We start from the raw sequence: 13,507 nt of genomic DNA on the forward strand, positions 1-13,507 counted from the left end.
GACTACCAGTCTCACCTCAACATGTTTTCTCAATGCTCATCATTATAAACAGACACAAAAAAGGGATGAGATGACAACAGTGACAAAACACAACAAAACAAACAAAAAAACAATATAATGTAAAAAGTTTAACCAATGACAACATACAACCCAGGAGAAAAACACGAGACAGAGGGGGAAACAGTGGAGGAACAATATTAAAAAAAGGGAGGAAAAACAAAATAAAAGGGGAAGGCTGCATCAAATTCAGTGATGGAAAAATATAAAAGGATTCGAGGAGATAATGAGACATTCAATGAGTTGTGAACAACAATCAAAACAGATGTCTTTCCTCCTTTTTAACGGTTTCTAAGTTTTAAAATCAGAGAACGGCGATAAAGCAGAACAAGTTATCATGAGGAGAGCAAACATAACATTCACAAAGGAAAATGTAGAACACCTGATTTATATGTTGTGGGGTTTTTTTAGCACACACACACACACACGCGACTCCTCAGAGTTACACTCCTACAACCAAGGATCACACGTTCAAGATTAAACTGTTTTAAAATTTGTATCACCGTTCAGTTAGGGTGGAACAGCTTTTGGCCAAAGCTCTCCCAGTGTATAGCCATTTTTTAAAGAACAATAATAGTGTTAAATTTAATTTTTTTAAATCTGAACTTGTATATTCTATTAGTGGGTTACAGTAGGTTGCCAAAAGAGGAAGATGAGGGGTTAGGAAGAAATGATCTACGGTATTTAAACTCATGGAAGAGGAGGTGAAGCAGAGAAAATCAACAGTGAAATGGTGTGCAGTCTGTGCGGGTCTGCAGCCACCTGGAGTGATGCATTATTTCATGCGGCACATTCACCTTTTAAACCTACATTTTTCCTAGAAGGAATCAGCTGAGGTACGTTTACATACAGAATTACGTGAAGCAGAAAAAAAACATGCAGGTAAAAGAAACAGCACAGGGTAGCAAAAGCATCAATTCATGTTTTTATTTCAGTTGGAATTTGTTCATATAATTCAAGATATTTTATTACACTCATTTAAAAAGAAAAAAAAAAAGCATGGGGCTCTCATGGGTGTTTCAGTAAGAAGAGCCTCCAACTTTTAGCTAGACCCAGACAGGCTGCAGTGCACCATCATTGGGGTGGAGGGTGGAGGAATGGATGGGGTGGTGGAAAACCAGGGCTCACTAACACCCGAGTCAGATTCTGAGGAGGGGGGCTCCAAGTAAAGCTGCAGTCAGACCAGACACTCGCTTTACAGTACCCAGACTGGCATTGACTCCCTACCGCAAATCGCTGCTAATCCAGAATAAGGAGGAAAAGATTATGTAAGCATAAATCTGAGGCCTTAACAAGATTTACAGGTGAGTTTGGTGATTATTCTCACATCATGTTGGAGGAAATGATCCGTTTTTGTCACAGGCTGTAAACACATTTCTTTTACAATGGGTATCTATGGAGATTCAGCAGCCTCTAGCGGCCATTTGGAAGAACTGCAGTGCTTAAAAAAAGCAAGGAAAGTTGTAAACAAAAAACTGGGAGCTTGCATGACCTGCAGCCTGCAAACTTGTAAATTATGTTATATTTTTATTAAAGATTGCACTGCTTATGTGTTAACATCACAGCTATCACATTCACTGTCTTTGCTGCAGCAATGAATGGGAAGCAGCGTCTGGTCTGACTGGTTTTATTAGTTAGCATGGTGTTAACCTGCACATCTGACTCGGTTTAATTGTTGGTTTTCTTTCAAATGTTTTCCAAACTGAAACAGCAACACAAGAGGAAACCACATGAAGCAATGGTTGAAAGCTGAAAAAAAAACATGAGGTAAAAGTGACCAAAAAAAAAAAAAGAGAGATGGAGGTTTAAATAAAACCAAAGGGAATGTATTGTGTGAGCCAGTGTTTCTCCCTCAGCAGGCCGAGACCTGTGAGCACACTGTTGTGTGTGGAGGATGAGGATGAGTGTTGTCGGGCTGAACTGAATGAGGTGTTTAGCGGTGTGGGTCAAATCAGTGTGATACTAAATGTGTATGTGTGTACATGTTTGTTGTTTAGTGGATGTGTGGACAAGAAACAGTGGGGGAAGGGAAGGGAAGGGAAGGGTGCTCATGGCTGTTTCCTGCGGGAGAATGGCAGATTAGGAGTGAGAGGTCAGTGTCTTGGGGGGGGGGGGGGTCACAGTGGGGGGTAAGGTAAGGTCAGATTCGGGGCAAATACTTCTCGATAAATTCCTTTACAGTTGCCATCTCCTGCAAGAGAGTAGACAAGGTGTGGGTACAGGGCAGAAACCTGAGATAACACAAGATAACGAGCATTAAATTGAACCCCACCTGAGGACAGGAGCTGTGAGGAAGCCCTGGGTAGGTTTTGAAGGTGATCAGCTGAGGGTTGACTATGGATTTGAGTTTCTCCGCCGTCATGGCACCGAACTGCACTGGGATCATGATATCCATCTCGCCGTGGCACTGCAGGATCGGGATGTTCTTGTTGCCGCTTGACGCCTGAATGACAAGACATGACAGAGACTCAGAGAGTGTGTGTGGAAGCATTACAATACAGGAAGCGTGCAAAAAAAAAAAAAAAAGCTAAAAATTGTACCGATGGGAAACTCCTGTGAAGTGGAAGCCAGCAGCTGAGAGCCACAACGCCGGCCAACTGATGCTGGCAGGTCAAGGCGGTGTACAAGGACAAGGCCCCGCCCTGCGGAGGAAGCAGACCTTCTTTACTGCACACTCTAACGAGCAAACGTGCAACATAAAACACGGCTAAGATTTAAAATCCCACCTGAGAAAAGCCACCGAGGATTATACGGTTCGGGGGGATCCCGTTTTTGACCTCATGTTCGATTATGGCCTTGACTGAAAGAAAAGAAGATAAATCACATAGATTTGATGAAACTTGTGACTTGTATTATGTACGTGCATACATGTTCTAATGTCAACATTGTATGTGTAAAAAAACATTCTTTGCCCATCCAACCATAAAATACTGTTGCTACTCGTCAGCAGTAAAGAGAAGCTCGGTTGTGGATTGACCCTTTAAAGCAGACCTGGGCAAAGTAAGGCCCGCGGGCCACACCCGGCCCGCTTGCGTCTTCAATGCAGCAATGAGGCAGCGGAAGTCAGCTGTTGAGCACGGCATTACCGGAAACATCTTTCCAACCCTTCTTGTCTCTTCCACGCTGCTGTACTGCTTCATCCCATCTACTCTCTGGAGAGACACGGTCGCGCTGTGCACACTTTTAAAATGCTGCGCGACTATGCTGTAATGTACGGTAAAAGCACACGGAAACGGCGCATTCAGATGTTACCGCGGTGTGCAGCAGACATATTTCATCGTCATCTGCTCTTAAAAAGCACAGATCTTGCCCGACTTGCAGAACTCTGGGATTTGCTACTTAACTTTGACTTTAACTCTAATGGTTTTCTTCTGTAACAATATCTTTTTTGAGTTTCAACATACAACCAGCGAGTACTCAGAGTGGACATGGACACATACAGGAGCATATTTATAAAGGTACATACTGTGCCAGTGGTCTCCAATTTATATTATTTATGAAAAAATGTGGCCCTTCACTTTTCTTATGGAAGTCTATGTGGCCCTCGCAAAAAAAGAATTGCCCATCCCTGCTTTAAAGGCTTTCCACAGCGCCCCCTGCTTCTTTAACCCTTATGCACTGTTCGGGACATTTTTGTAATCTGAGAGTAATTTTTCTGTTTATTTTGGCCATAACTTTGTCAATATGTGAGCAAATTTAATCATTTTTGCTCAACAAGCTTAATTTTACATACATTTTGTTAATATGATTGATCCCGTGTTGTTCGGGACAAAAACGTCCCCCAATTTAACGGTTTCAAAAATATATCAGATAAATATTTTTTTGAAATTTTTTTGCATAGACCTGTTTACTATGAAGACTCTGTGGTTGTGTGTACTCACAGACAACAAGGTCAGTGTGCAAATGGCTCGCTTCCTCTCTAACATACACACACAGTGTGTAGAAGACACACAGTTATGTGCTAAAATACTCCCTATAACTCCATATACAAGCCAGAAACTACACTACATGAGCACAGGCCTGCAGGTAAAGGGTTAATTAATATGGTCATTAAGTTGTTAACTGTAAAAATCACAAATTTTACCTCCTACCAACAGGGTTAACCACTAACAATCAAGAATGCATGATTATGTAGTGCCATGGCTGTGCAGTCAAAAAATGTGGTTATACTGTAAGTCTATGGGAGAAAAACTGAAAATCCAGTGCTGTGCAAAAACTAATAATGCAACAAAGTCAAATTTTTTACTGATGTTTGACATGACCAAGACTGTAATAAAGGTTAAAAAAATCCAGTCCACATTCACCTTTACTATTAAAAATGAGCCATTTTGTGTGTTTTTTTTCCAATTTTTAGCACCAACCCTTATAAAATTGGTGATTAAAGGGTTAAAATCCTGGGGGAAAATGTTTTTTTCACTACTGTTGATTAGAACTGAAGTTAATTAAAAGGTCTATGCAAAAAAAATCCAAAAAAATATTTATCTCATATATTTGTAAAACCGTTAAAGTTAGGGGACGTTTTTGTCCCGAACAACACATAAGGGTAGTGTTTGCGAACGTGGCACAAGGGTTAAGCGTGAAACATCACTAACCAAACTAAAGGAGTCCGTCCTACAAATGTAGCTCTTAAAAGACATTTGGAACTCACAAGCTACACATGTTAAATCAGAAGTTTATAAGTGCTACTTCCATGGGTGCATTAAAGGCCATTTGTTTTATTTAATGTCCTATATTTCCATCCATTTGTAAGTACATGCATCCTCTTCAACTTAAGCTATTATCCATTGTGCTGAGATGTTTACCTAAGACATCAGCTGCTGCCATTAAAGCTCTCCGACTGCTGCTAAATGTCAGCGTGTTACTGATCACACAGAAACTCACTGTTATCGGCCGCCTTCTTGATTCCAGATTCGTCCTCTGGAGAGTCCGGGCTGAGACCCATGAGGTCAAACCTGCACACATGCAAAGGCGAGCGTAAAGAAAATCAATAGATACAATCGCTGCATTGTCAATGGCAACATGGGAGCCTATTGAGGTTTCCGGGGAAACAATGGCATCCAGTGTTGAGCTAAAAGGCCGCCTCTTTCATCGCGCCAACTCACCAGGCGGGCATCGTCGACTTCATGTTGAGAGTGACGGGAATCCTGGGCCTGCGGTTAGGGGAGAGGCGATGAAAACATCAGTGTGGGAGATCAGGGGCTGAACATTAAGCACGTCAACAGGATGAATGGCGAATAAACTACTGGTCTGAAACGGCGTATGTAAACACACTAGATCACAGAGAACGGCCTGAGAGAGGAGGGGAGAAACAGGACTCACGCGTGGGGGCAGATAAACTTGACGTGAGGCAGCTGGATCCCCGTCAAAGTGTCTGCCCACCCGTGCCTGACAAAAAACACAGAGAGAGCAGCTCTTTGTTTCCAATCCACAGCAGGGAGAATTCAGAACATAAAAACCAGTTTTACAGTGAAGAAAGAAATGCACGATCAGGCTCACAGCCACAGAGGGGACACGTTCATCTCCATTTCAGAGACTCCATGTAAGAACCATGTGCTGATTTGAGTGCTTTTAAGTGGACTATTCAGCGGTGTCAATGATCCTCTTTATGAAATTAAATTACATGAACACCGGCATCAATTACCACCTTTTCAAATCACTCAATGAGGCATAATAAGTAGCCCTGAACGATGACTGATGGATACAGTAAGGCCTGGGTTACTCACCCTGTGTCTCCCAGTCCATGAAGGAAGATCACCTACAGCACAGATAAAAACACCGGGATTAATACATGCAAGAATAAACTGAGGCTTCTATCTGCTCATGATACCGACTGATATCAGCGGATATATTATAACTACTCAAGGCAAGAAATGTGTGATCTCCCTCCAAGTAGTACAGTATGTTCATTTCCATCTTGTACTTTACAGATGACATTTAAAAAAATAACATAAAACAACAAAAAAACCCACTTAAATCTTGGACACAATTTATCATCCTTCTGTACATAGTGTACTGCTGCGTAAGTGTGCATGTGTGTTCCAAAACAGAGAAAAAAAAAACAGGTGCCAATCTTCCATTCTTGCCAAGATAAGCTCTTCCTGCCAGTTTCCACACGAGCTACTCCCCACAGAGCAGCCATGAAAGGGAATAACAACAATTTAGAAAGCTGGCAATCCACGGATTGTTGGCTCTAAGTCAGGGATTTTGGCACTTTGTGGAGATCAAAACACTTTGCTTCCATGTAAGGTTCAAAACTGGAACCTGTGACGGTAAGCTTTGATCCCAGCGGTGAACAAACTCCTGCACCGCATCTGCCAACAGCTCGATACAAGACGCGTTTAATTTTTGACACAGAGATCCTGCTGACAGCGCTGGAACACTTGTTTCAGCTGCGGCCACAGGTGAAGCAACAGGTGTTCTTATAACAGGAAGTCAGGACAGGTGCGAAGCCTCTCGAGACTAATAAGTTGTGTCGGGTCCGGCGGTTTCACTCACCGCCGCGGTCTCCTTCTCCGTCCCGGACACGGTCACGGCCTCGGCGAGCAGCGGCACAGACATGTTGTTGCCACACATACACTGTAGGAGATTCTGGAGAGGACAGAAAACCGGGAGTCAGCCGATTGCAGATCGCAACAATGAGCAGCGAGCATCTGGGACAAACACAAAGCTTTAGTTAACGCTCATACGTTTTCTGACACTCGCAAGGATTTCGCTGCTGTGTTCAGGCCCGCATATTAACCATGAGACTTTTCACATGACAGATTAAAACTGCTCACACCTTTCACCGCTGTGCTGGTGGAGAGTTGGGGCAGGACGCTAATCTTCTGCAGGATTTTCTGGATGACACACTTTTAATATTAAACTGCCATATCCAACAGCTGCCTGTGAATCAGCCCAGAAGTTTTAATAAATTAAATTAAATGGCTTCAACCAGCTCAGATTAAAAGATGAGTGACACCATTATACAGTGAGTCCACATGCTGCATCAAATATGTGTCGTACAACTTTTCAGAACAAATACTATTTAAGGTCCAAATATTAAGATCTCATCTCACGATGATTCATTTTTTTTAGTCATTAGTCACTAATTACAGGGGCTCTTTGTGCCATTTTTTCCTATTATACAAGTATTGTAAATGCAGGAGCTCCCAGCATAAATATGCTGCATTCTTACTTGTTTTTACTCTGAAGCGACACATGTGGAGTGACATGTGTGTGTTGTTTAGGAGGACTGACACGAGCACGGACAGTGAACAGCTCTCACACCTCTGCCTGGTTATCAGTGCTGCCATTCAGCCACCAGACGGGAACAACAAAGCAGAGCATACTGTGTATACACACACACATAATAGAAGCTGCACCTGAACCAGACACAGCAAGCATGAGGTACATAATGTGTTTGTTTCGGGCAGGTCTCTGTAGTCAGCAAGTGACGGGACTCATTAACTAAATGAAACACACTCCCTCCCTCTACTGTAAATGGACTGACAGCGAGTCAGCCGTCGATAACGAGCATAAGATCGGGTGGTTGTTGTTTTACAGTGAAGCTTCACTCCTGATTGCCCTTTAACTTTGTGATGATGTGGGAAGGAGGAGACAGGCAGGTGGGACAGACGGCACGCCGCCTGATTGGTAAACAGGCGATGAGGAAACGTCTGAAACACAAAAGGTTAATGTGTAAACCTTCAGCAGGATTATACGGCACGGATGTTAAAGTTCCACGGCTGCTATGAGTGACCAGCAGCTAAGCGTGTGTGCTCTTAGCCTGTGGCCACTGGGTGTGTTTATCATCAGAAGGTCACATCCACAACAAAATAATTTATGAGGGGGTGGGGTGGGGGGGGATTAAAGGTCCAAAGTGTGGACAAAAAAAAGGCTGTTTTTATGCTGCACTCTGACCCTTGACAAATGAGTAACGACAGGCCAATCACCAGTGTGTGAAGTGTGAACAACACTTCATCTACATTCATTAGTAAGTTAAAGAGGCACCTGTGAATTATTCCTATTGATGATACTTGAAGATCTTTTTAATGGCTGCCCTCACTTATTACACAGATACGACCTGTGTAGATTATGATTTTACACTATAAAAAAAAGAGGAAGCAAAACTATTTAGTATTTTTTTTAAAAGGCCCGAACATATATGTAAATCAGTGTCCAATAACCACTGGTAAACTGCAGCTTTAGCAAACAAATTCAAATTCAGTGCTAACCCTGCTTTTAAGAAATGTGATTTAGCTGCACTCTGGCTTCTGGAAGTGGGAGTGAGTCAAAGAGAAAGCGGACGGCATAAAAGCAGAAGTTAAACAAAGAAAGAGGTGATGAGATAATAAGAAGCGATAAGGCAGAGGGAGTGCAGGAACATGGGGAAATCTGTTCAAAGAACTAGGACAACCTCACTAAACATGCCCAGCCTTTTTTGCAAAGAGGCGATTAATCACCTTTATGGCCCCTTTTTTTTTTACCCACCTGTTATTGTTCAGCAGGATTCACAATGACCCATAAGCCAGAGGGACCAGCATGAAACACAGAGTGGGTTTTTTTTTTTTTTCAGAGCACGCGCTAACAAACAATGGCTCACTCTCTACGCTTCTGGAGGAGGCTGCTGGTTAAAAATAGTGTCACGCTGTGTATAGGCATCCAGTCCAATTCAGGTTCTGAAGGCTCCTAAACTCCTAACAGCCTAAACCTAATTTAATTTATTCTATTTGCATAAAATTTCTGTCACTTTCCCCAATAAACCCCTAAATGAATGCAGCAGCCACCACCTGCATATTTGTGATTCTCTTGTTTTTTTTAGTGGCCTCATGCCAAACGATATATGAGGCGTGGATGGAAATATGGGGACATTTTTCCCCCCAATTAACTAATTAATCCTTCAACTAGCAAATAGCAAAAAAAATAAAAACGCCCATCATGAGCTACAAAGACCCAGCTGTCCACAGACAGTTACACACATTCCCATAACTGGTGATGATTCATCTTCTGACTCTGTATTTCCTGGTTACAGCCCATTTATTTGTTGCTTTTTACCCGAGTGAAACTGTACAAAGATCACTTTTTGATCTGTTGGGTGTGTTTTTTATAACATTATATGACAAATGTAATAATTAGTGGTACCGGTACAGGCTGTGTCAGAGATACTGAAAGGTTACAGAACTGTATTAGATTGTAGATCTTAGCTCTGATTATTTCTTGATCCACAGCAAATCCTTTTGTCTAAACTCGAAGCATGTGCTGTGGTGAAGTGAGTGTTATTCACTTAGGCTGTCAAATGACTCAGTAACAATGTTAAGTCTACAGCAGCCGCTCTGGGATCCACTTTTAGGTGAAACTAACAAAGACAGAAAACGCTGCTTCTGTTGTAGTCCACTTAAAGCACATCACGAGTGTCCATCCTGCGTGACTCCAATTACATTAAATCCAAAAAAACACGCGCACACACACACAGAAAGGCGTGCTGCAGTCTGTAAGGACATCAAACACACACACACACACACACACACACACACACCAGGCTGCGCACTCGCACAGTAGCTACGGATAGCTGGCAAACAACAGGATAATATGCGGCACTGAGTGACAGGCATCCCCCACCTCACACACACACACCATCAACCAGCAGCTGCAGCAGCACCACCAGCTAAACCCCTTTCCCACTGCTGATGGAGGATCTGCGAGCTATCTAATGTCGAACAGGCCAGGAGAGTAAACTACAACGGCCATTTTAAAACTGGTAGGGATATAAAATTAGACGCATTAACGTCTGTAGCTCAAGCGGAGGAAGCGGGTGTCGAAGAGGAAGGAGACAATGAATGGTTGTAGCCTCGCTGTGAAATGCGACTCATCATCCTCATCCTTCATCCTCGGTGGTGGTGGTGGTGGTGATGGCATTCACCGGTGCAAAGCCTCTGCTGCCCACATAAGAGACAGACTGGCTGACTCTTAGCCTTCGCCCTCTAGTTTAATCCCGGTTTAACCGGGCACATACATCCGCACAATAACCCGGGCTAGTGGAAGTGGAGCTACCTGCTAGCTAACGTCGTACACACACATGAATTGTATTGTCTCCTGCCGGTGTCTCTGTCTCTCTCTCTTCGCCTACCCCGAAGCTACCGTTACGGTTCAAACTCAGACCTCAAAGCCCGGTTCTTTTTATAAGACACCTTAAGTATCACATAGCCCGGTTCTGGTTCTATTTGGATGGTAATACAGCGTATAAAATTACCCCCGCGGCCCGCTAGCTGATACAAATGCATACACTCACCGCTTGCTGTCCCAGTTCACGACGGAGCGGAACTTCCGCTACTGGCAGCACAGAGGCAAGGGGGGCGGGGCCAGTGCGTCATGACGTCATCGCATAGCAACGCCTAGCTACGTACTGTATCACGATCTGTTTTTAGCACAGCGTTTACTTCAGAATTAATATTTCCTGATAACTCCTGGCACACTTTCAAACACAAATACCTAATAAATGTTTTATTGCTCTAAACAATAAAACAGAAAACAATTCAAACATTAAACATCAAAATGTAATATATTTTATGGCTCTTACATCTGTTGCTCTAAAGAAAAAAACAGCAATTTATGAAAATTAATTTAGTTTTGAGTAATAATAAAAAAAAAAACACCTGCCGAAAACTCATTAAAGGCCACCAAATATGAATAACCCCAGACCTGCTAATAGTTCCTCAACAATACTGAATGCCTCGGGTGTAAATTCATAAAAATTATGAGCCATTTGTTGATGTACATCTTCGCCGGTTGTGGCTGGGAGCTTCAGTTATTACAAAAATGGGGGAATACATTCCTGTTTCATCAAATATGTGAACAACTGAAAAATATTTTCCTTTTTTATGCATTAAACAAATTTTTAAAGAATATAATAGATGCAATTTTCATTGTTATCAATTTATTATTATCAGATATGAGTTTCATAATCACAAGCAAGGACCATGACCAAGACCATGATCCAATATGTACTTTTTGTGCCTTTAAATTTAAAGAAAATACAAAATGATGCAGTCACAAAATGATCCACTAGATGGAAGTGTCAAGCACACTAATGATATTTCTTTTATCCAGGATGTAAACATGTTAAACCAGGATTTTAATTAATACAACTGGAGATAATTCATTTAATTTCCAGCCTTCAGTGTGTTTGCAGTTTAGAGTGAGAACAGCAGACCGTATGAGTGCCACATGTTTCATGCATTTATTTATTTTATAAAGCATTTTGCCCACATTCAGTCTTCACTCCTGGCACTTCCCAGACATGCCTGAAGCACATAGCTCTTCAGACATCAGTGCTCAGTCCTGGTCAAGCTCGAACAACCTGCCAGTATGCAGAGCTGAGCCCATCTTTGACTGACGTGCGTCAATGACAACAGACATCACTGAAACCGTTCCTCAACCTCCTCTTCTTCTTCTTCTTCTTCTTCTTCTTCCTCCTCCCGAGCTCTTCAAAGCTCTCAGGAAATGATGTTAGTTTGTGGGATGATGCTCTCCACTTTGTGATCTGCGGGCCTGGCCACCGCCTCGTAGTTACAGATCGTCACTTCGTGCCTGTGAGCCTTAAATGCACACAGAGATAAAGATGATTGTCAGCGAGCACAAATCTTTTACAGACTGACCATGACATCATGCAAGAACCCTAAAGGTCTGTTCAGAAAAGGATGGGGTTCTGTTCAGACTGACCTCTGAATACTCTCCTCTGAGACCGATGTAGTACACACGGGTGTTCTCGGCTCCAAAGTTCTTCGAGATGTGGATGGAGAGGTGCTGAACATTGGAAAAACGTGCAATTCTAGACATAATGACATGAGAGGAAACACCTTAGTTCAACATGACGGCATGGCGTACACAACCACACTCATAAGAACTGATAAGCCTGTGTCTGTACTGCTGTCTCACTTTGTCGGGTACTCCAGCTGAGCCATGGGGTCTCTGTTTAGTCTGAATGCCTGTTCAGGTTCTCTGCCGGTGTCGTCAAAGGACATCTGTGGGATGTTCTTGTATCTAGACCAAAAAACATCGGAAATTTAATCAAACAAAAGCAACATTTAAATCAACATTTTTACGTCTGTGACTCCTGATGAGACACTCACAGTCGTATCTCAGCCGGATGAGTGTCGTCGTCTTCTCCAGAGATGATGATGCCCTTCAGCTTCACGCTGCCGGTGAAACTGAAAGAGAAAAAACAAAAACACAGCAACAATCAGAGAGAGGACGCTGCATCCGACACCGATACAGACGCCGAGGCAAAAGCAAAGCAGAGGTTGATTTAACATGGCTGAGACGTGTGCAGCTCTGCAGCTAAATGACAGACGTGTTCATGATAAGGTTCCAGATCATGGTGCTGATGATGATGATGTTGACAGTGGGACTTACGGGATGTTGAACAGCAGCTCTTCATCTGTGTCACTTTCAACATACTGCAAGAAGAAAAACAACAGAGTGAGACTGTGTATAAATAATTCTAGTGTCTTTATGTTCATTCTGCCTTTCTTTGTAGTCATTTTGTCTTTATTTATGGTCATATTTGGTCAGTTTGTCTCATTCAGGCCATTTAGTTTCGCTTAGTTTTGCTTTTAAGGCAATTTTAAAGAACTGGTGGTCAATTAGTGTCTCTTTGTGCTAATGATCTGCCTCTTTTGGTCATTTTATGGCGCAACCCTCACATCCATGCCTGAACTTGTGTTTGTTTGTGTAACTGCGCAGTCGCAAAACCATGTGGAGCCAGCAGCAGCAACAGCCCCCACACTCCAGCAAAGCCAGCGCCGCTCGGGCGGCATCCTGACCGTGAAAGGAGTGCTGAGCTGGGGTTACCTTGTTTCGCTCGTTCCGCTGATCCCACGGTTTGAACACCAGCTTCCCGTCCCCGTCCCTGCTCTCGTTCAGACACTGCAGCTTCTCCAGGTCGATCCGCCGGTACAGTCCGTACTCCAGGCCCCTCTCCGCGGGCTCATGCTCACCCTCGCACCCGCAGCCGTGCCCATGCCCACCATGACCGTGGCCGTGCCCGGACATCGTGGAGCTAAAGCCCGCTGCTTTGCCGTGACGGACCGCTGCAAGAAAATAAAGATGACGGTTCAGAAAGCGCAGTTTTATATCAGGTGAAATGAGGTCAGCAAGTTTTACTTCGCAGCGTGAGACGCTCTGACTTCTGCGTCAAGCGTAATGACGTTATAAAAGTACTTCCGCTGAAGACTTTCAAAATAATATGCTCCTTATAAAAAATATATGGTGGTAATTTTATTTTGAAGAGAAAATGGCCGCTGCAGGAAATCCTCCTCTACACCATTGTAGTCACTTTACTTACATGAGGAGCAAAACACAAGCGACGCGCTCTCTGATTGGCTCTGAACTCTCTGCCGTCAAACGTCAACAGTGTTGCAAAACGTTGACGTGAGAACGCTTTCATTTTATGAGTTTATTATTTATTTTTTTA

At 43.1% G+C, this 13,507-nt stretch overlaps 2 protein-coding genes across 4 annotated transcripts; both read right to left on the minus strand.

The window, feature by feature from the left end:
- Positions 1–970: 970 nt before the first annotated feature.
- Positions 971–10,373, minus strand: lypla2 (lysophospholipase 2). 2 transcript variants are annotated; one of them, XM_028399185.1, is made up of 10 exons: positions 10,325–10,373; positions 6,553–6,645; positions 5,781–5,812; positions 5,377–5,442; positions 5,160–5,207; positions 4,939–5,009; positions 2,784–2,857; positions 2,598–2,699; positions 2,330–2,500; positions 971–2,248 (listed from the first exon to the last, which is right to left on the minus strand). In XM_028399185.1, exons 2-10 carry the CDS (start codon positions 6,628–6,630, stop codon positions 2,198–2,200), a joined length of 693 nt encoding a protein of 230 aa, XP_028254986.1. In that variant the 5' UTR covers positions 6,631–6,645; positions 10,325–10,373; the 3' UTR covers positions 971–2,197. The 2 variants fall into 2 exon arrangements, with proteins under 2 accessions (XP_028254986.1, XP_028254987.1); XM_028399186.1 differs by lacking the exon at positions 10,325–10,373 and adding an exon at positions 6,843–6,846.
- Positions 10,374–11,249: 876 nt separating this feature from the next.
- pithd1 (PITH (C-terminal proteasome-interacting domain of thioredoxin-like) domain containing 1) lies at positions 11,250–13,316 on the minus strand. Of its 2 annotated transcripts, XM_028399093.1 has the most exons (7): positions 13,198–13,316; positions 12,886–13,124; positions 12,448–12,491; positions 12,165–12,242; positions 11,971–12,075; positions 11,755–11,863; positions 11,250–11,630 (listed from the first exon to the last, which is right to left on the minus strand). In XM_028399093.1, the coding sequence occupies exons 2-7, from the start codon at positions 13,084–13,086 to the stop codon at positions 11,529–11,531; spliced, it is 639 nt and encodes a 212-aa protein (XP_028254894.1). In that variant the 5' UTR covers positions 13,087–13,124; positions 13,198–13,316; the 3' UTR covers positions 11,250–11,528. The 2 variants fall into 2 exon arrangements, with proteins under 2 accessions (XP_028254894.1, XP_028254893.1); XM_028399092.1 differs by having other exon boundaries at positions 12,886–13,242.
- Positions 13,317–13,507: the final 191 nt, after the last annotated feature.

Source organism: Parambassis ranga, chromosome 2 (genome assembly GCF_900634625.1).
Source record: "Parambassis ranga chromosome 2, fParRan2.1, whole genome shotgun sequence".
NCBI lineage: Eukaryota > Metazoa > Chordata > Actinopteri > Ambassidae > Parambassis > Parambassis ranga.